Source organism: Aythya fuligula, chromosome 7 (assembly GCF_009819795.1).
Source record: "Aythya fuligula isolate bAytFul2 chromosome 7, bAytFul2.pri, whole genome shotgun sequence".
Lineage (NCBI taxonomy): Eukaryota > Metazoa > Chordata > Aves > Anseriformes > Anatidae > Aythya > Aythya fuligula.
This window is the reverse complement of record NC_045565.1, coordinates 34,550,201-34,572,250: the sequence shown is the minus strand read 5'-3', so window position 1 is coordinate 34,572,250 and position 22,050 is coordinate 34,550,201. Positions and strand designations below refer to the sequence as shown.

The following is a 22,050-nucleotide window of genomic DNA, read 5'->3' as shown; positions in this document are numbered from 1 at the left end:
TTCTGTCCCTGTTAAAGATCAGGCAACACTGAAAGTGGTATGTTCTCAGCCTTTAGGCTATCACATCATTTGTTGTCAGTTATTTTTGTTTCAGTTTCACTGATCTATCAAAAGTACAAAAATGTATCTAGCAGATACATGCCAAGAGAGTCAGCCAATATATATCCTTACCAACTTGTCTCCTCAAAACAAGTCTGTGTATTGGAGCACTTGAAATGTTGGCAATGACTTGATTGTGCTATTAATTATCTTCATGGAAAGAAAATATGGGACAGCAAAAGGCCCTAATCTATCAAAGAGCAGCAATTATTTGCTGGAAACAAAAGCTACACTTCACATTAGAACAAAGGAATGAAATTCTAATATGGGGACTAATTAAATATTGCAACAGTCAAGCCACAAAAGTACATTCTCCACCTCTTAGACATGTCAGATGAATGCACGGATGTAGAAGATATTCTGTAGTTGGTCATAATCTGGGAAAAATGGACATAATATTATCTGCATAAGGGATTAGAGTAGATGTTCTAATAGCACCTTTTAACTTCTAAAATGTGGGGATGAGTAATCTGTCTGCACAGACATTTCCAGTACTAATGCCATCAGAGAAGTTCCAGTGCTGTTAGGATAAGTATTACAAAAGGCTACGATAGATAAGAACCAGATGCTGTCTGTCTTCCCAGATTCCTAGTTCGACTACCCTGGTAGAAATGATCCTGGTTTCAAATCAGCCTTTCCTCTCAGGCATGGATTTACTGAAGATTAAGGTGGAAACAGGTTCCTTTCCTCTCCCCAGTGCATTAACTTGATCCAACAGCACCATATTCTCTTTGCCACGTCACACTGTTGTGTGACATTCTCATTTGCAAATGGATTTTTTTTTCTGGTTTCTTGTTGTTCTGAACTATAGTTAAAAGGGCCTTTCTTGAAAACTATTTCCATTGGCTTCAGCTCCTGGGCCCTTGCTAGAATCACATGGACCCCTGTAAAAGGAAGGGAGTTAACTTACCAGCTGGCCTATGTCTTTCTTCACTAAACCAGATTTGGCATTTGCTAAAAGTTTTTGTGTCCTAGGAGGATTCACAAGAGGACCATCATGTAGGAACTCTGAAAGAGAATGAGTTCAGCATTGTCTACTGCACAGGGCTGCCAAGAGAGACAAAGGACTGTGGAAAACCCACACATTCAGGCTCTTCAATTAGCATGCTGATCCAGCACAACTGCTCTGCTGTGCTTCATCAACATGCAGATCACATCTTACCTTCCCCTAAAACATCACTGGAGCTCAAAGAAAATTATTAAAAACACCTTGTACGAGATGAAAGTTCTGACTAGGTTTCGTTTCAGGTGCGAAACCTGCTCCTGGGATCTGCTTTGAGAGAGTCAATTCTGCAGGTGATCCTTACGGCAACTGTGGCAAAGACTCCAAGAGCTCCTTTGCCAAGTGTGAGCCCAGGTAGGGTCTCTTGGTCTCTCGTCACCAACACAGGAACTGATGTGAGGGTGGTGGGAATGGGTATATAACATCTACAATGATTTCATTAACGTTTCATTTTGTCTGTTTCCTTCAGAGATGCAAAATGTGGAAAAATTCAGTGTCAAGGGGGAGCAAATCGACCTGTGATTGGTACCAATGCTGTTTCCATAGAAACCAATATCCCCCTTCAGGAAGGTGGAAAGATCCTGTGCCGTGGTACCCACGTGTATTTGGGGGATGATATGCCAGACCCGGGTCTTGTGCTGTCAGGAACCAAGTGTGAAGATGGAAAAGTAAGGTTCTGAAACAATCCCAGACAGAGAGAACATCACCACCTTCCAGCTGCACAGTATTTTTTACTAAACTGACTGGTTTTTGCTTTGGGATTTTTTTTTTTTTGTTTTTTTTTTTTTTTTTTCCCCACAAAAGAATTGGTTGGCTCTTATTGTTTCTCACACTGAGTCAGATGTTTACTCCCTTCTTCTGGCCACTGTTCTGGATTACAGATTTGCAGATGCAATGAAAGTTGCTTAAATTAATAACTGTTGTTTTGTTTTGATTTTTTAAGACAGCCCCAAGTTTCTATCCAGTTAGGATAGAGGTTCCTTGAAAAATAAGTACAGCAAAGTACACTGCAGAATAGTTAATGAAATTCTGATAAAATCATGCTATTCACTGGTGAAAGCAAGACGTAGAAATTAGCATTGCAGTTGAGTTGATGTTTATTCCTACCTAAGTTCAGGGTTTGGTGTTCGAGGGTTGGAAACTCCCATGCCCTCTAAGTGTCCTTTGCGTTGCTTCAGGGTGCTCAGCTTGCAATAAGCTCTCAAATAAGTGTTCTGGCTCGGTGAAGAGATCTTGAAGACTTGGTAGATTATACAAATACATAAAATCTTGAGTAGTTTGGGGAGGAGACAGTAACACCTAAGAATGAAACAAATTAAATCAGAAATCAGGCGAGCAAACAAAAGGGTATTTATTTATTTATTTATTTTTCACAGAGCGTTCTGTGAGCTCTGTCAATGGGTTGCCACAAAATGTAAAACAGTGAATGTGTTCAAGAAGTGAATAACTAGCTTCACTGGGGAAAAATACATCAAGGGTTACTTAGCACTTCTGGCATAGAAAGTCCCCATACTGCAGGTGTGTGCTGGGGACGTGCCGCTCTGTGCTGCTGTGCTTTTACACAGTTGCTTTTGCATCCGCTACTATTTCCATGGATTTTTCTACCAGTGCTGCAAACTTTTTCAGTGTGTATGGCATTGCAAAATTATCATTAACTTCACTTTAGATTTCAAACTGTATTTATCTGATCTGCTGATTATGCCACCCCTCCTCTTTTTCTTGCAAGAAAAGCTGTTTCTGTAAGATCTATTTTAAAAATATAAACCCGTTTATGTTCAGCCATCAAAACTGATTTTTGCAATCATATTTTGCAAACATTCTGATTTATCTGGCATGAATGTAGTCCAAATTTCATGTGGCTGTCACATTCATAGGCTTTCTTTGGAGAGAAAATGAACAGAAAAAGGTGGGAGACAGCCATGAGTTTAAAGAGGGGAGGAATGGAAAAGAGTCCAAGAACTATTGAAATGAAGGTTTCATACCCTTAGTGGATTACTGGCAAAGAGGAAAAAAAATGCTTTGATAATTTGTGGTAAATTCAAATAAGTCTCTGAATTTCTGAATGCTTTTGAATTATGTTGGATTACCACTCTGCATTGGGAACGGTTTTAAAACATGTCCCTAGTGCAAATCCAGTTCTGGTACAGGAAAACAACCCTTACATAACATTTCTAAGTCAATCTGTTATAAAACTTCTTTTCAAAGAAAATTCAACGCTGGGAAAGAACCCCATTATGTTTTACTAATGAGTATTTAATCTTTCTAATCTATCTAATCATACACATGCACACTATAGAATACGCAGGCTAATACTTATGAAATTGTATGTTTTACTTTGAGGACATTAGTGCGTTTGTATTATGGATTAAGAATATGAATTTAAATATTCTTGAGTTTTCTAAGCTGAAGATACACAATTTGAAATGCAGCCATTTTAATGTGATCAAAATTCTGTGTGCTACTGCACTATGAATATTTGAATTGTGAATACTGCTGTAATCAGACCATATTCTCTACATGCGTGCATGTTGATGCCAATTCACTCTAATTTCCTTTCCATTTTTCCTTCTCCCCAGGGGATAAGTGCCCTGATTAAGCATCCCTGTCGTCTCCTTCAACACTTTTCCCTGCTTAATGCTAATTATTGTGACTGACTTTTAGTACTACTGAACTGAACTGCAGTTAAACATGAGCAAAATTGTGCAGTGACTTTTTTCTCTCTTTCTTTCTTTTCTTTTTTTTTTTTTTTTTGATCAATAGAGTATAGTAAGTCATTCCAGTTGCATATTTTTTTTTTACAGTTTTGAATAGAATAAATTCTTATTACTGACATCCTCACCAGCCATTTGACAGTTTGATGGTGTTATTAGACAGTGCCACTCTTCTTTTATACCAGTTTTCAGCTATATTGGCAGAGTAAAGTTGTCCTGACTGGACAGCAAAATATTTTGCATGAGTACGTTGCATATGCTACTAGTTTACTTCCATTTCCTGTCAGGTTATTATTATTACTTTATGAATCGCTGTTTTATATTTGACATCAAAAATTTGTTTATCTTAGGGAAACTGTCAGTAAGATCTCAGTTTTGCTGATGAACAATAATGAGCCATACGTATCTATAAGCTCAGGTAAATTTTCAGGCTGTCCTGGGGCAAGTTCCACACTGGCATGTAAGGGATATATTGAGCAATTGATATCAATACAGTTACGCTAATTTATGGCACAAAGGGACCTGAACTGAGACCTACTCAATGCATTTCTTAGTCCTCAAAAATGCAAACTGCTGTGTTGTTTTTTTTAATTGACTTGAAAGAAGAAAAACAAATAAAGAAAAAATAAGTGGTTCCACCCGAGTGAAACTCTGCCTGTTTAGTTACGCAAGCTCAGCATATTAACCAACTATGAACTATGACTGAAATTCAGTATTGGCCAGGGTGCAATATTTAAATTCCACAGATTTGGACATAAAAGGTCCACAAAGAAAAAGACATCTACTGCTGCTGTCCTTATCTTTTTGTCAGCATGCTGTCAGTGCAACTTGTGTGTTGGGAAATCTTCAAAACTGCTATAGGAGCCATTGACAGATGAACAGATGTAAAGAGTTTGAGAGGGACATGGTCTATGGTGAGCACCAGCAGTTCTGCTCCTATTAAAACCCCTCTTTCCTTATTTTGCAGATTTGTCTTAATCGCCGGTGCCAGAATACAAGTGTTTTTGGTGTACACAAATGCGCAACAAAGTGCCATGGACGTGGAGTAAGTATTATGGGAATACTTTTTTTTTTTTTTTTTTTTTTTTTTTTTTTACAGTCAATAAACACTAGACAAGACATGATTTTAAGTAATACATTTGAGATGTGTGATTCTTTGTAATATATGAGTCGAAGTCATTGCAATATTTTTTCTTATGTATTTCAATTTTCCATATCCCTTATATGAACTACAAGAAATGAAATTATTTTCATTTAACAAAGGAATATTTATCAGTTAGTAATTATCTTATTCTTAATTAACAGTCTGTGATAAAAAGGAATTTTGTCATCTTCAAAGAAATTTTGTCTAACCTTCCGTCATGAAAATTTTCCATTAACGTTTCAAAAAAGACAGTTTCTATGTGGGTCCAGAAAAGCTTAAATATGCATTTGAATTGAGATATCTCAAAAAAGCATTTCCAAAATTATGAAAATAAAGTATATAGATGAGTTTCATGGTATGAAAGTGACAGAGAATGAAATATTTGAAATCAGTTAACAACAGCAAAGTGTTTTGAATGCTAGTTTATATTATGAAAATGTTAATCATGTCAAGCTATGCCTTATTAACCTTGATTTTCTAATGATCTGTTTGTTTCTGTGAAAAATTTTGGAAATGCCCTGTCCTGTCCTGTGAGGGGATTTTAATTTACTTTATTTTATCATCCCACATACACAAAACTGTGCAATGTTAATGGTGATGCATCTTATCATTGTGCTGGAATAAGCACTGGCTTAGATAGGCATCTTTGTACCTACAGTAACTCCTGAGTAGTCAAAAAAGGATTTCATGGAACCATAGAAGGGACCTTCTGGAGTGCTTTAATTTAAAAAATAATGCTTAACAAATTATATTTTCAAATATCTTGCTGTTTTTGAAAAGTAAATCATTTCTTTTTGTATTTTGTATGACCATAGCAAGGCTAAGCTATGTGAAGGATGCTTTAATACTCTGCAGACAGAGCCAGTATAGTTTTGCTGAAAACCTGCCAGCTGACCTTGCAAAAAAATGCATATTTGAAAACTTTGTGAACTAACTCATGTCTTATAAATCCATCTATTGTGTAGCTTTTCCATGACGGTGGCTGATAAGTGATGAACAGTGTTAGCACAGAATTAAGGACCACATTGATAACTAGCCCTAAGCCCAAAAACTTGCATTAAAAATAAATTTGAGCATCTACTTGCAACTGTGCTTTCTTTGTCCTGTGCAGGAAAAGTTTTGGCCTGTTCACATAATGTATTGTTCACTTTATGTACTCAGCTGATACAGCATGGACTACTAGCCCCAGTATTACTATCATAGCCACTACCTGGGTGTTAGTGAAAGGGAATAAAAAGCAGCCCTTCTTTTGATGGGTGTTCCCACAGGAGTTTGGGACCTCCTGTGGGAATAGCTGAGTCTACCAGCTCCTTTCTTCTGTGCAGGGGGAACTGGCTGCTATTGAAGATGGACTTTGGTCTCTTGGAGCTCTCTTACTCTGCAGGGAGCATTAGGTCAATCAGGTCTTGCGAGTTTTTCCTTAGCCCTGATAAAAACCACCAGAACACTGAGGACTGCATCTTTATAGGCCATACAATTAGGATATCTATGATATCAAAGGGAGTTTTTCCTCTGCCCTGCTTTCAGTTTCACACCTTCCAGCAACTGCTCCAACTGCTGAAGGGTCTGAGCAGTGGACAAATCAATGTGCAGCCTAACACAAACCCTTGATGGGTAGGAGGATTCAAGTGGGCTGACAAAGCTTTACTGTATTAACAATCTTGTTCCTGGGAGGGCAGAAGGAACAGAAGTTAGAAAGCAGGTAATGTTGCTGCTGGAGGCAAAGAGAGTAAGACTTAAGAGGTGTGTGATTATCCTTATTGTGATTATAGAAGTTGTCAACTGCTGCAACTCAAACTATTACCTGCCACATAAATAATAATACTTTCTTTTTTCCTTGCTCTCTTGCCTTTGGAGTTGCTTTATGCCATCTTAGCTGTGGCAAGGAGCAGATACCAGTACATCTCCCTTGTGACAGGAGCTTTATTTCTTTCAGATGTGTCACTATCTGATTAAGAGGCGGTATTGGCCAGAGCCCTTCTCAGATGTATAGTATAATACTTTTCATGTTAGGTCATCTTTCTTTTCTTTTGAAGGTCTGCAACAATAAAAAGAACTGTCACTGCGAGGCTGACTGGGCCCCCCCCTACTGTGACAAGCCAGGGTTCGGTGGCAGCGTGGACAGTGGACCCATAAGGCAAGCAGGTGAGTAGCAATTCATGCTTTACCTGTCATTTCCATATTTCCATAATAAAGAATGCAAATACAGAATGCTGTTTTGTGAGTAACGAGCTTGCAAGATTGGGATAGTCAGTAAAGTCTAATGGTTTATTCTAAATGCATTGGTGCCAGCTTGAAAATCTAGTGAAGCAAAACCAAGGCCAGCTGAGTCCGTCAGTTTTCTTGCATAACTAAAGGCACAGTAGTCCCAGTGAGTCTCATCTTGTGTCATCTTTCTCTTTTTTTTAAGATATGTGGTCATGTTTAGAAGCTCCCTGAAATGGTATTGATCTAAGCCGAGGGTGAGGAGCTAACTCCCACGCTCATGCTAGCCCTGTTGCCATGGTAGATGAACATTGCAGTGCTCTGGATTCACGCTGAGATATGCCAGGCTCCAGAGCATTTTCCAAGAGTATCAGGACAGAACAACCTTATTGTATGCATGGCCTGTTACTATAGCTATGTGCCTAATGAAAACTCAATGTACAGATTATACATGCAAAAATTTTGCATATTCAACAATATATTTGATATCGTGCTTCTAAGAAGAATCAGCTTAAAACTACATTTTTATAAATAGCTTCCACACATTCATCAGGAGTTTCCTACCATACAATAGTAGCACGAGATGCACATTTTCTGTAATTTGTATTTCAGTTTCCCATTGTTCAGTCTGTAGAATATTGGCATCAGTATCTTACTTCATCTTTGGCCAGCCTCAGAAGGAATTATTTCTACACATGGTGCAATTTTATAGGATTTGATGATCATCACCTGCCAATTTTTCTCCAAAGTATTGTAACTTTAGTGACTTCCATAGAGATATTTCTGATTCATGTCTGAGCAAGTGACAGGACCAGCAGTCTACTCACATATACGTATATAACCTAAAACTTGCTGGAAAGTGATCTGCAAGTTTTCATATGAATAATGCTATTCAAAACCAAAATGGATTGTATTCTCTACATGCCAGATCCTGCAGTGAATTGTAATGCTGGATTTATGACATCACAGTCATTTCCATTACAAAGCTGTGCATTATGATTTCTCTGTTGAAATGTCTTTTTTTTTTTTCTTTTTTTTTTAATACCTACCAACTGGTAAGATAGCAAAGAAACTGTGCTCAGGCACCGAACAAGTGTGATCACTTGTGTGTTAAATGTTTTTCTGTTAAGATATGCTCTAAAGCATTACAGTCCCTTTTCAGCTTATCTTGTATCAAAGTATCTAGGGAGCTACAAAATATATTATAATAACACGCTGCACAGACAAAGCTAACTGCAAAAGGCAAATATAGGGTATCTTTTATAATTCTTGCATTTTGTGTTTTGGAAGCCAACACTTCAATTTAATAGAAAACCATGTTAACAATAGCTTAATGCAGTGTGGTATTTTGGCCATTTTTCTCTAAAGACAGGGCTAAATTCAATAATTCTGGGAATAAACAAATATGGAAATTGCTAGAGGACCTAATTTTCTATCCCTGACATTTGAATTTAAATATGAGCTCTTGATGGGGTGGTTTGGATTATGATTTGAGTAGTCTGCACATCTCTAAATCAAATTACAGAAGGATTAGATCAATAAAATACATTCATCTTAGTCAAATGTGGCACATGGTCTCATTAGTATTTAGTAACTGATTTTACCCAGCTGACTCGGAGTAAACACATGTGTTTGACTCCATATTTTTCTTATAAAGAAGCCTTACATATTTAATTGTTAGGTGGAGAAGTTAATTAATTTTAATTGCATAATCTGAGTTTATTAATTTTATTAATCTTTTAGAAATGGTGAGGGATTTACTGTTCTGCAGTGCTACAGAGTAAAAATCGCAGCACTTCACACCCCATCGAGCCCCACGTGCAGCTTGTTGAGTCAGTGCTGCTGACTGTGTTCACCATTTCGGCGCGAGCTGAGGCCAGTCGATGAGAGCCAGCTGGCTGAAATTCAATCAGGATAAGACCGAGACAGTGATGATAGGTTACCAGAGCAAAGATTAAAGATGCATCTCCTACTGTGGGAGTGTGCACTTTTCAGGTCGGCAGTCCTGCAAAATCACAACATCCTCTCCTCCAGGCGATGATTGTATCACATAGCAGCAGCTCTGATGCTTATGGCTTACCTCTTCCTAAAAAATAAGGCTTGCTTTCAGCTGCAAGTCATCTAGTCAGGACTTGCATCTCCACTGAGCCTCACTTAGGTCCCAGCAATGTACTTAACGTAGCTTAAAGCACTCTGAAAACTGGAACAAGTACAGGAGGCTGCAGTCCCGTGCCTAGGCAGCACATTCCTCTGAAAGCACACAGCCCCAGTGCTGAAGACACTCCTCCAGCTCCTTGATTGCCTCCAGATTAGACTTGACAGCCACCTGGGCTGGACCACACCAGTCCAAGTGCAATGAAACCCCAGTTATAATGAAAATCTAGTTACAAAGGAGCTAGAGCTACAGCTTATGCTTGAGGGACAGCATATTGAAGATGTTGCACTTAACCCACACCATGAGCTAGGTCTCTATTTGGTCCTTCTTCCCTTCCTCTCCCCCCTGCCCTGGAAGTAGGCAGCCCATGAGGAAGGCACCAGCTGGCACTGCTACAGAGAAATAAGAGTTTGAGTCTTTAGCACACAGTTTATTCACGTCACCTGCACTGCAGTTAGAAAACCAGACAAGGCAGCAATGTCCTGCTCCGTATACATAACACATTTGAATAAAGATGGCTCCTAATAGAAGCAAACTCAATGTGTTCTGTTGCAGATAATAAGAGTTTAACCATAGGAGTGTTGATAACTATTCTGTGCCTTATCTTTGCTGGGTCAATCATGTATCTGAAAAGGAAGACTTTCATGAGATTACTGTTTACAAGTAAGAAGACAACAATAGAGAAACTAAGGTATGATCATTTTGCCTAATTATACTGCCTATTATTATTATCTTTAAAGATATTTGTTAAAAAAAATAGCTGTAAACATGGCAAATCTCATCTTGGTGTTCATCACAGAATGGTCTGAATATCTTTTAGAAAGAGCCAGCCTTAAAAATATTCACACAGTATTATCAGCAGAATTTTTCCTGGTTTAACTTTACTGATTGTCAGTAATAATGTGGGTTTTGGTTTGACTATATACCTCTTTTTGTGATTGGAAAAAAAAAAAAAAGTTCAAAAATTGAAGGAAGTCTTACCTTCATATTCATTTGCTTGAAATGGTCTCATTATATTGCATGGCCTTTTATCTAAACTCAGTCGAGTGAGCTGAAACTTTCATATTTGAGGTCATTACTGTTTAAATGCTAGATTCATTAGAAGAGTCTCTTGGGTGTTACAAAGCTGCATTTCCACAGATTGCAGAAGCTAATTTAACAGACTACTGGTTTCAAAAAAATCAATATTTATTTTTATTCTTGCAGGAGCACTAGAGAATTTTTACTTTCCTTGTTTACTATGAAAAGTCAGAAAGACCTTGCAAAATCTCATTCTGAAAAGAGGTTACTTTTTAAAAAAAAATGCTATAAAGCAGAATGTCGTGTTCAATAAATGTATGCTTGTATTGCAGGTCTGTGAGTCCAACAAGGCCTTCCAGTTTGTCTGAGCCTAATCACATTCACACCACATCTCTCAGTAAAAACCTCATCATGAAGCCACAAAATATAAACATACCAAAAGTAAGTCCCTGGGTAGTTTAAAATAAATAAATAAATAAATAAATAAAAATCTGTTTTGGATTTCATTTAAGTAATTTATTCTAAATCAATTACATTGCATCAGTACATACTGATATCACATAGAAATAAAACATGCAAAACGGGAGAAGTAGGCCTCAGAATACAGTAATGGCTTCCAGGTTTTGCACAGGTGGGGATGTTAAGCACATGAAATAAATTCTTGTCTTTGGGACAGAGTCAGCTGCCTTACACCAGAACACCACATCTAAATGGTGAACGATTAATGCTTCAGTAGGACTCTGGAAACTGTTAATCACCATTCCGGTTGCAGGGGAGGTGTCGAAGGTAGATGAAAGCAGAGCAGAAGAGAAAAGCAAGTGAATAATGTGACTTTTTAAGGAGTAATGCCTATATCAATGCTTGTATCAACTCCTGAAGTTTATAACTGTTTTCTGGGGTGGGGTTATTTCTGCAGAGAGATGGCCCGAGACGACCGCTGCCGTATCAGATCGTTGACATTAGCAACCCTGTGAAGACGGATGATTTACCACCGTTAAAAACACCACAGCGAGTCCTACCACCCCTTCCCCAGCTGCCATGTCATCAAGCTGTGCCTGAAAGACCCTTGCCAGCTAACCCCTCACTGAGGTTCTCCCAGGTAACCACAGATTTTCTTTTAACTTCTTTTCTGTTTAACACTGAGTGCGTGAATATCTGCATGTGATGAATAGGAATTAAGCAGTTTTCTCATCTTTCCCTTTTGCCTTTATATTTTCTTTATAATGGCCTTTTGCCATTATATTTTCTTTATACACTTTACACTGTTAGGAATGTGGCATAGATAATTTAATAAAGATTCCTTAAGCTCTCATTTTGCTCCAGAAGGTTATACGGGTTTCTGCCAGCTGTGGCAGCAATTCTAAAGATGAGGATCCTGAAATCTCTTTCCCCCACTTAAAAGACATAGCAGTATGAACAAGTTCCACATTAGGGGCAAACACAAGCTCATTTTGTCTGTTGCCAAACCGAGAGGAAGCCATAGCAGTTGTTAGCAAGGTGTTAAATACAGTGATATAATTGAGGAAGTCAAGTTACAGACATCTTGCCCGAGAGCAGAAGGTATTAGCTTGATGTAGTTCTGCTCTGCAGAAGGGTATGTAAATTGTTTTTTTTTTTTGTTTTTTTTTTTTTTTTTTCAGATCACAGATTTGAAAAGACTTAGAATTGTCTACACTTACTTCATTAAACCTATATTTCCTCTCAATGTTCAAATAGAGCTGATAGGTTTTTTTGGTAATAAGATGCATCTCAAAGCAATATTCAGGGTAGATGAAGTTGTCTGTGCAGTTGTCTATATTAAAACGTCCTTTTCTTGTCACTAACTTTTCTCTTATGGTCACATTTGTAGCATGACTGTGTCTTAGAAAAACAATCAGGCAATCAGCTAGTTCTGTTTTGTAGACGTTTTTCTATTCTGGATAAAGTACAAAATTAAAATGAAATGAATATTATTATTGCCAAGCTATCTTAAATGAGTAGCACACTGGTGCACTTTCTACAAATCCGTACTCAAACAGTTGTGTCTTGAGGGACTGTGCCTACCAGTAGGCTAGCAAGGATGTCCAAGGACAGCGTTTTCTTCATGCAGCAACCTCGTGAGCTACTCCAAGACACTTTCCCAATGATTTGTAGAAGGATATGTCTATGAGAAACAGTTGTTGAATTGTAGTGCTTTGAAAGGCGAGTGCAGAAAGAACAAAGAAATAAAGAGGGATGAGACAGTGCTGAGCTGCCATGCCATTGTGCTTACAAATTTTGTCAGTAAGAAAAATGTTAAAAAAACATTGCAATTTGGACTGTCTGAACAGCAAATCACTCTGGTTAGATCAACTTTTAAAAGTAGGGACAGTTTATTAGCCTCTTTCCAATTAGTTTATCTTTTTCTTCTTCACTTTTCCATCTTGCTAGTCATTTATCTCCAATTTCAAAGGAGTGGGAAATATTGATTCTTTCAAAGCCTTTTTTTTTTTTTTTTTTTAAACTGGACTGGTACTGGTTTGTGTTGTTTTTGTCTTTAGCTCCAATGGTTTCATTGTTTATTTTCTTGCATTTATTGGAACATTCTGCATGTTTCACATTGTTCAAAGTTAAGATTTTGAACAAAAGTGCTTTTCCTATTTGTTAATCAAACTGTTTCCTTTAAACAATCAAACAGCAACAACAAAAAAAAAGTATCTAGCAATTTACAAGCTTATGCTGCCTCATGCTAGCAGAAGACAGACAGAGAAAAGGTATTCCAAGAAAAGGAAACGTTTCTCACTCTGACCTGCCCAGCCTGTCACAGCCCAATGCACCACTACATGCCCTTCCCTTCAAACCTCACAAAGTGCAAGGTAGAATACTAGCTCTCTGGTGCCATCATTACCAGCATCTGACAGAGCTGAAACTGCCAAAATGTTTTTTCAGTTTAGCAGCTGAAAGTAATTGAGACTGCTACTCCATCAAGCAAAATATTGATGTTTTCAATTTTCAGTTGCAGCATAAAACAGTAACGAGACAAACAGTGGATGAACTCAGGGAAACTTAGTGAATAGTCAAGAGTGGCTTCTTTCAACATTATATCCCTATCATAAATTCAAGATTATCAGAAATAACTGCTTTTTATACTCTAGGAATACAGAAAACACCACAAGGGAAGCAAATTTTTTCTTCCCAAGTTAGCTATCTTACTCTCTCAAAGCTTAGAGAAAGTAGCTTTAGAATAGTTTTAGTCTAATTTCATAGAATATCTTTCCTGTGTTGGAAGAGACCCACAAGGATCATCAAGTCCAACTCCTGGGTCCCCAAAGGACCACCCAAAAATCAGACCCTATGTCTGAGAGCATTGTCCAACCACTTCTTAACTGTAGCAGCTTCCTAACACTCAGCCTGAACTGTCCCTATCGCAACTTCAAGACGTTTATTTAATATAGACAGCAGTTAAAGTATTCCTTCAACACTAATTCCTTGGAACCACACCCATCAGGTCATCAAGAGAAAGCACTTTAAAAAAACATTGCTACATCCTTAATGTCATCTAGGTGCTCTGCGCTGCAGAGCACTGCAGAGGAGTAGAGAAAACCATTCACTTTGTGGATGGCTTCACATCTGCCTCAGTTTCAGTCAAGCTCTCCCATCTGAGAGATATATCTGAACACAAGCTACTTTCCTGCTGCTCCTGGTTTACAGCTTTGGGTAGCTAAGGCACAGTGGTATACTATAAGACAAGTCTTCTTCCCTCTAGTGACTCTTGAGACAGAAATGAATGGATTAGTATTTTACAGTAAATTTTCCTTCTAGATGCAAGTAGATTTAAAAAACAACAACAAAAAAACAGCAAATTAACTGATGCCAACGTTAACATTTAACAATCTTTTGACTGATAAGCAGCTTCTTCTTCCTACAGATGCTCTCACGAGGCAAACATACTTTATTTATGGGCCAGATTCACAATCAGTATAAATCAGCACAGCACCACTGAATCAAGAACACTGCGCAGATTTATACAAACCATGAATTCAGTCCATGTATTCTGATTTGATCACTTCCAGACTTCCAATTGGTTTTGCTACTGGTTGCATTCAAGTGTAGTTTCTGATACTGTTATCTTATTACTAAAATATATCATGTATTTTACAGGTCAGCCATATTACAGGAAATATGGCTTCGTATTTTCACTTGTTCCCCACTAAATTGGAGCTGGGCTCACCTTCTGCTCTTTCTGCCACAGTTATTCTTGTTAATACCTGTCCTATGTCATCTCAGGGCAGATTCAGACACAGTGGGCTAATACAAATGAAGTTCTTATCTAAATAGATTGAAGAAGGCAACCTTTCTCACTCAGTGCATTCCAGGAAAGAAACTTCTTCCAATTGCTTATTCAGAAATGTGTCAGTAAAAAAAATTTAAGCTACGCATGCCTGATGACTTTGTAAGCTCTGGATGAAAACCGTGTTTTTCTCTCAGCTTGCCACACTAGGCCTGTCAAGCCAATTTTCTGCCTCTCTTAAGTATACTAACTCAAGGACAGTGTTTTTACAAATGCTTGGGGAAAAAATAAAAAATAAAATTACAGGTGGTGATTAGACACAGGGCATAGCTAATAAGAACAAACAAACTGGGACAGTTTTCATCTCTTTTTGTTCATTCATCATTAACAGATCTTAAGCTCTTCAGACCAAGACTCACTTCTCTAGATTGCTGAGCCTGCATCAGTTTCCTTCCCAATTATGGTGCCTAAAGCTCTCTTCTAATTGAATAGTGAATACAAATCATGCAATAACAATTAAGAACTGATCAAGCAAACAGATGAATACTCATGTGATCAGACTAATTCAGGTGATTAATTCAGGTGTACTCAAGGAAAAAGACTGCTTTTGTGGAGACAGTTAAGGGAATAAAGGCTTTAAAATGTTCAAAGACACATTCCTTATTGCTGTCTTTATGCTGCTGTTGTTTCTGTGTTTTACTGTTGTTTTTGTTTTTTTTTTTTTTTGTTTTTGTTTTTTTTAATGCTGCAGTACTCAAGGTGATGAAGCTGCAAATAAAGTTGTATATAACTTTCCATGCAATAAATATAGTGACTTTTAAAAGCTTTATTTTTACTGTAAATCTAAATCAGTTATTAAAAAGTTATCACTTTCTAATGCTAACTTTTTCCATATTGGTATCCCTTACTTCAAAACACACATTAAGGTTTCATTGTGTAAGAAGTTTAGTGCACAAAGTAAGCTTTCCTAAGAAATCCTGATGGTAAGATTTCTTTTCTTAACAGTTTTAGGGTTGTTCAGTTCTGTATCACTGGAAAAGACTGTGTTCTGAAGAACTTCCTTCTCTAGTGTTTAATTAAATTCTGTGACTTTCTGCAGGACAGTCCTGTGAGATAAAGCTACATTGTGTTTTAACAAGCTGATATTTATCTCAACATTTACCAGGCCTGATTATTTCAAGAATATCTGCAATATTTTTCTCCCCAGAGATGGAGCTTTTCCTTTCTCACAAGCTGCTTATAGAAAAATATTTTATTTGTTTTGTCATGAAAAAGTTCTTCTGGATGCTGGTCGAGACTAACTTTTATACAGAATATGAGATTTGGTTACTACAACAAGTTAAAATAAGTTTTGTTTTTCATGTTGCTATTTCTCATTCACTTATGAACTAGTACTTATGCTGAGAGTAAAAAGAAATGCAACATTATATACAGCTTTGAAGTATAGCTTGTGGTAAATTTGAAGTGATTACATGCAATATAGATTTAGTTAAGGTCTAAATTTTGCCTTTTTTTTAAATCAAAATGCTTACTGATAGTCACCCTGCACTTCCTTTTTGGAAGAGTCAACATTTATCACAAAATGAAGCTCAGTATGAATAATTAAAACTTGTACTTTATTTGTGAGTAATTCACGCCTCTTGTTTTCATAACATCCTTCAGAAGATATTTAACTAAATAACGCATGTAAACTTTTCTTGTTTCTTTTTGGTCAACTTTGCTAATGATAGTTATGGCAAACTAATAGTGATGAGTAAAATCACTCTGTACAATGTTTTTAGAGAAAGCGTGACAGTGCAGTTTGAAAAGCAGATGGATCTGGAGGTTTTGGATACATTGGAGAGTCTTTGTGTGACCTGAGCAAGTCATCTAATCTATCCCAGTTCTTCAAGATGAAGACCACAGATAGATACACTGCCCTGTTTGCAGGGTTTCAAGGACCACACAGAAAAGACATTAGCTCAAGCCCGATAGCAGATGACTTCTGTTCCTTATTAATAAATCATTTAATTCCACAAAATGAAAGCACAGCAGCATCTCTAAACAAAAGTTTCCACAGATGCTCCCAATTCAAACCAGACTTAGGCAGTTTGCTTCTGTGGTCATCTCAACTTGTATTATGAAGTAATTTCTAGTATTTCCACCTTTATATATATTGCATATATATTATATAATATATATATATATATTATATATATATAGTGCATATATATTATTTTTATTTTTTATTTCTTCTTTTTTTTTTTTTTTTTTTGCAACTGTATGTATTCAATCTATGTTGTTCTTCATCTGCTAATAATTTACCATTAATTTCAGTATGGATGCACCCAGTGTTTTTGAAGTTAAAAAATAAAAAAGAAAAGAAAAGAAAAAGAAACAAAATCCCTAAAGCTTTGTTTTAAAATGTAGGTGCCTCTTTACTGGAAACGCGTTATGGCTTACTCATCTAAACATATCTGGTCACAACTACACTGAACTTATCCTTGCTCTTGCTCAGTAGTTGCTATGTTAAATCCATTATGTCAATTATAAAGACTAATACGATGACCTTGTGTTTTATAACAGGAAAATCACAAGCCAAACCCCCCTCGGAAGCCTCTACCAGCAGATCCTCTGAACAAAGCTCGTTATAACAGTGCGTGCACCCCAGTGCTTGGACACACAAAAGCTGTGCCTCCCATTACTCCTGTAAGGTTAGTTCTCATCAAAATGGCTTGGCTTGTAGCACTCGGTTCAATAAGGCAGGTCTAAATTGTCTTAGAGCAGATCCTCTGCACTCTGAGCTGAGCTCTGCTGTATCTATTGCTGAGGGCTACGCGACAAACGTTTTCTACCTGCTCTTATAAAAGCATGCAGTATTGGATTGATTCCCAACAAGAGTACACTAGCAAAATTGCACTGACTTCCACAGGACTATGAGAATTTATAATGGAGGTCTTACTGGAAGCAGCTGGCAAAAACACTGCCCAATTACTATTTGCAATTCCTTGGAAGAGAAAGGAGTTAATAAACACCAGTTTCTGAAAACTCTTGCAGGAAAAAAGAATAAAAATAAATAAATAAAAACACTTAGCCAGCCCCCTTACAGAATTAGGCTGAGAACCAAGTGCTGCTGTTAAAATTTGCCACCAATGAAAGCAATTTTCTACTCATACATTTCACGGTAGAACATTAAGTCATCTGAATATAATACCCCAAATATTCAGAAAACACATAAGCTATATTTATCCAAAAAGGAATGTTAAGAATAAAAAAATTAAAAATCTAGAAGTGAAATGACTATCCCTACTAGTGATGGAGGGGGAGTAATTAAGATTTAAAGGCTCAGCAATGCATACATGTCCTGTTTAATTATTTTATCAGATCAAAAGTATCCTATTGGCAAGCAATCTTTATAAAGAGGTTTTGCCATTATTTTATATTTCAAAATTATCAGAAGGTAATCCATTCCATAATGGCAATGAAGTTGAAAGAATGAGGAATGCGGGGATTTTGTTATATAGGAACAAGCGTGTTGGTGTATATACAAACATAAGTATGCATGTAAAGAGTATGTATGTAAATGGAAGAATACATAGCAATTAAATTGCATGGACAACTAAGAAAGAAAAACAGGTAAATAGTTGCAGCAGAGATTTTTGGTAGGTCTACTATGTCATAAAGGCAGATTATGGCTTCTTTTCTAACAAAAAAAAAAAAAAAAAAAAAAAAGAAAGCTTGAGTTTTGAAAACTAAACAAAAAAAATGCTGTTAGTGCAGTCCAGACTCTTCACATGATGAAAACTATGTGTCGAGATTATTTTTCAGATCTGTGTAGTCCCTAGAGCAACATATATGCAACAGGCAAACAGTTTAGTTGTAGGTAAACTCTGATACACCAAATCATAGGTCTCAGCAGCACAGAAACCTTTAACAGTCCTGTCAAACTTCTTTTAAAGTATGCATTCCCACACCCCACCGTCCAAAAAGATCAAACAATGATATTACACCACAGTATTGTTCTATAACAGAGACAGACATGCCATTTATTTTTTTGAGCATTAGTTAGTAACAAACTTGCCGATTTCCTTCCGTCTTTTTGTTGCTGTTTTCTGAGATTACTCACTTTCTGGTAGCAGAATGTTTAATATGTCAAGACTTTTTTTAATTGATTTTTCACAGGTCCATACTAATTGTATAATAATTAATTATCGAATATCACCATTTTCTCCTTCTCTAATAAAGAAACATCCAGCCTTTGATGGACTCCTCTTAGGGATTGTATACAAAACTGTATCTAAAATTTCTTACTTTGCTGCTATTGACTGTTTAAACAACAATTCCAATTGCTTTAGGGAAAAAAAGTTGAAGTCGTTATTTTCTTGCCCAATAGTCTTCAGCTTCCTATGAATAAAAAGTGAGCTGCAGGGAAGATGAAAGTAGTATTTTAAGCCACAGGAATTCTGCTAGTGAGGCACTTAATATTGCTTAGAAAAATTAAAAATAGAATCTAGTTAGTTTCCTAATACTTGTAGAGAAAGACCATAAGAATGCACTTTGATTAAGTCCCTGGCTGTGCCTTCTAGTAAGATAATCTGAAAGTAATAATACTTCCAGCTGACTGCTTCCACTGCTTTAAACCAACTGCTACTCTGCTGCCTTTAGTAGAGTTTTTGCAAAACTGGTGAGCACCTGGAAAAGTAAAGTTTAAAGGACAAGACCTGAAACACTAAGCAAGCTTATCCCACTGGCCAGGCATCAGTTACCACCTGAGTCCAAGGGAGGAGTCTGTGGGTATTCACAGACTTCAGCATATTGAGGGTGTGTGAGTAAGCTGTAAAGGGTGTCAGATCTTGTCCCAGTATGGCAGCCCCATGCTATTTGCCTGAAGTTAGATTCGATAGAACTCGCTGAGGGGTTTTTACCATTCCTCTACATGCCTCAAGCAAGCACTGGCCGTGAGAACTACCAACAGTTTAAATAACCATTTGCTATTTTCTTTCTTTCCAACAGACCTGCTCCTAAGCATCCACCACATGTATCCAGGTCCAGCAACACTGCTGATGTGAAATAACTAGGAAATCTGACACCTTTATTACAAAAAGTGAAGACAGAAGTTTGCACTATCTTTAAACTCCAGCTGGAGTTCATTTTTGTAACAATACTTAGAATTTTTAATGTTTAAAACAGCATTATTTTTAAGAATTCTGAGCTACTGCCTTTGGTGCTGTGCTGTGCTATGGTGCTCTGTATACTTGCTCAGGTACTTGTAAATTATTAATTTATGTTGAATATTTATTACAGTGCAGTGCACTGTAGTAGATATTTTTACCATAGCTGAGTTTTCCTAAAAAGGAAGCCTTTTTTTTTTTTTTTTTTTAATATTTCAATGAACTTGAATAATTCTGCTCTATTGGTCCTATGTAGGGTGTTTAGTTTTGATGAATCAAATGTATAAACAAATCAATCTCAATGGTTCATAGCAAACTCTTGAATAAGTATGTCAGGGTAAAAAAAATCTCCCGAAACATGGTGAAATGTCCAATATTGCACACAGATGTGGAATGTGTGTTCTTACCAAAGTATCACTCAGCATTAGCAGTTGTACTGTAATAGCAGTTTTCACGTTGCTGTTTGAAATGGTCAAGAAATCTGTGCTATGAGAGAATGTCTTCTTTTTGGACAAATTCTCTTACTGAAGAAGTACTGTATATCACAAAACTGTATTTTTTAACCTCATTTTCCTCAAACACATTATGGTTAGTACGTACTGATGCAGATATCAGGCCTTCCAGTGTCATTACCTTTCTGATGCTTTGGTAATTAAGTTCAACCAATACTCACTATGTTACATGCCTATACTGTTTAGACTGACAACAGATTACACATAAGGGGTGGGGGGACGCCAAGCATTACAAAGTTGCATTTTAAAAATCAATTATTATACTTAATTTCTTTTGCCTCATTGCTCTGCTTATCAAATGTATTTTGCATATTTACTACTGTTTTGTATTAACTAAAATATTGTTCTGGGTTTCTTACTTTTCAAATCAAAATACATATTTTAGAACACGGACTTTGGTTATCCTAAGACATGGAAATAAAGTTTCATCTCTTTACTATTTACTACTGTTTTGTATTTAACTTCTAAAATATTGTTCTGGGTTTCTTAATTTCCTAAACAAAATACATATTTTAGAACGTAAACTTTGGTTATCCTAAGACATGGAAACAAAATTTCATCTCTTTACTGCATAGTAACATTACATCTGATCTCTTCCGTGCCTTTTTGGTAGCACTGCTGAATACAGTTGTTTCACATATGCTGTAATAAAAACAATTTTTGCATATCAGTTGAAATAGAGGGAGAAGGAGCTATTACCTTACATAGGTTAGTTTCCTCATTGCCTGTATTTTGTTGTTGTTGATCTTTAAGCAAAAATAAAAGCATTGCTAGAAATTTGGATATCATTTCAGTAAGTGTAATTGCATTTAATTCTCCCACTTATTCCCCATTGTGGCAGCATAGCACTCATGTTTATGGATAAACTAAATAAACAAAAATAAACCATAGTTTACTTTGTCGCTAGCTAGAAAAATAAACCACAAGTAAACACAAAAGCATTCAATTCTTAAAGCAACCACAACAGCAACACCGGTGCCTCATGTGTGGAGAGCTACCAACTCTAAAGTAGGATGCCAGCCTACCCTAGGCTTGGCAGTGCAGCAGAAATCAAAATTTCCACATAATATTGAGAATGTGTAGATGATAACCTTTGAGTATTTGAGATATTTTGTATTTAAAACACTTTTCTTATGTCAGAAGTAGCATATATCTATAATGGGGTGTAGAGGGGGAAGGAACATCTATGTGTTACACATGGCTAAAGCTAGAGCTTTCTAGTCTTCTGGAAAAAAAGAAATGTAATTCCTTATCCAAAACAAAGGCAAGCAAAACCAAACATACTGTAAACTTAAAACCAATAAAATGTAGTTATTGGCATACTTCAAGCTGATTTTTTAATAGCAAAATTGAGGAGTGGGTTATGTACGCAGTAATCATATAACCTGGAATCCTTCCAAGTATCAGATAAGCAAATACATTATACATACTCAGATACAAAATAATCCAGGCCAAAAGGGATCTGTAGCTTTTGGAGGTGGAGGAAAAAAATAAATATAAATAAATAAAGTTATTAAATGCTTCTTTTGTTTAGATATACATATATTTTTTCTCCCAGGATGTGAGTAGTAGTTGGCTGTGTTTTTTTCATACAAAATTAGTGACTTTCTGATTAGACATGCAGGTGTCATGTAAAATTCCATTGCAAAAACCATATGAATGGTTTCACATTCTTAGGGACAGTGTAAGCAAACAAATTACCATGGGATACACCAGGATGTGAAATTCAACGTATGTTACTCTGTGACAGCTGCTCAGCGTATGGACCTTTAGTATCTCGTTTCAAGGAAGTGCTGTCAACA

General features: G+C 36.7%; 1 protein-coding gene across 1 annotated transcript in view; it reads left to right on the top strand.

Moving 5' to 3' along the window:
• The window catches only part of ADAM12 (ADAM metallopeptidase domain 12), a 181,505-nt gene extending 161,590 nt beyond the window's left edge, over positions 1-19,915 (top strand). Inside the window, exons 15-23 of the mRNA XM_032191052.1 lie at positions 1,348-1,456; positions 1,572-1,770; positions 4,781-4,858; positions 6,994-7,102; positions 9,873-10,008; positions 10,670-10,778; positions 11,254-11,436; positions 17,152-17,279; positions 19,579-19,915. Of these exons, the coding sequence (XP_032046943.1) occupies positions 1,348-1,456; positions 1,572-1,770; positions 4,781-4,858; positions 6,994-7,102; positions 9,873-10,008; positions 10,670-10,778; positions 11,254-11,436; positions 17,152-17,279; positions 19,579-19,639 (1,112 nt within the window). The 3' untranslated portion in view covers positions 19,640-19,915. The remainder of the gene's footprint in view (positions 1-1,347; positions 1,457-1,571; positions 1,771-4,780; positions 4,859-6,993; positions 7,103-9,872; positions 10,009-10,669; positions 10,779-11,253; positions 11,437-17,151; positions 17,280-19,578) is intronic.
• The last annotated feature ends 2,135 nt before the right edge of the window (positions 19,916-22,050 follow it).